This window comes from Neophocaena asiaeorientalis, unplaced genomic scaffold, assembly GCF_003031525.2.
Source record: "Neophocaena asiaeorientalis asiaeorientalis breed wild unplaced genomic scaffold, Neophocaena_asiaeorientalis_V1.1 scaffold44, whole genome shotgun sequence".
NCBI classification, from domain to species: Eukaryota; Metazoa; Chordata; class Mammalia; order Artiodactyla; family Phocoenidae; genus Neophocaena; species Neophocaena asiaeorientalis.
The window spans coordinates 1915145-1915891 of NW_020173678.1; the positions used below are offsets into that span (position 1 = coordinate 1915145).

General features: G+C 74.3%; 1 protein-coding gene across 1 annotated transcript in view; it reads left to right on the forward strand.

The window, feature by feature from the left end:
• Nucleotides 1–747, forward strand: part of LGR6 (leucine rich repeat containing G protein-coupled receptor 6) — a 95763-nt gene extending 95016 nt beyond the window's left edge. Inside the window, exon 19 of the mRNA XM_024749665.1 lies at nucleotides 1–747. Within this exon, the coding sequence (XP_024605433.1) occupies nucleotides 1–747 (747 nt within the window).

Consider the following 747-nt stretch of genomic DNA (forward strand, 5'->3'; position numbering starts at 1 on the left):
TACGCCCCGCCCGATGGCCGGCCGGCCGCCCTGGGCTTCGCCGCGGCGCTGGCGATGCTGAACGCCTCCTGCTTCCTGGCAGTGGCCGCAGCCTATGTCAGGCTGTCCTGCGAGCTGCCCGGGGCCGAGCTGGAGGCCGCGTGGGACTGCGCCGCCGTGCGCCACGTGGCCCGTCTCACCTTCGCTGATGGGCTCCTCTACTGCCCCGTGGCCTTCCTGAGCCTGGCGTCTGCGCTGGGCCTCGTCCCCGTCACCCCCGAGGCTGTCAAGTCCGTGCTGCTTCTGGCGCTGCCCCTGCCCGCCTGCCTCAACCCCCTGCTCTACCTGCTCTTCAGCCCCCACTTCCGGGAGGACCTGCGGCGGCTCCGGCCCTGCCTGGGGGTCCCGGGGCCTCTCGCCCTGGCGGCCACCGGCCAGCTGGAGCCGAGCTCCTGCGACTCCACCCAGGCCCTGGTGGCCTTCTCGGACGTGGAGCTCATCCTGGAGGCCTCCGAAGCGGGCCGGCCCCCCGGGCTGGAGACCTACGGCTTCACCTCCGTGACCCTCGCCCCCTGCCAGCAGCCCGGGGGCTCTCGGCCGGAGGGCAGCCACTTTGCGGAGCCAGAGGGAACCCGCTTTGGGAACCAGCCACCCGCCGTGGACGGCGGACAGCTGCGGGGGGCCGAGGGGGCCGTGCCAGCGGGGGCGGGCCGGGCAGGGGCCGGGGCCTTCCAGGCGTCTGGCTCTGCCTCGGCCTCACACTTGTAA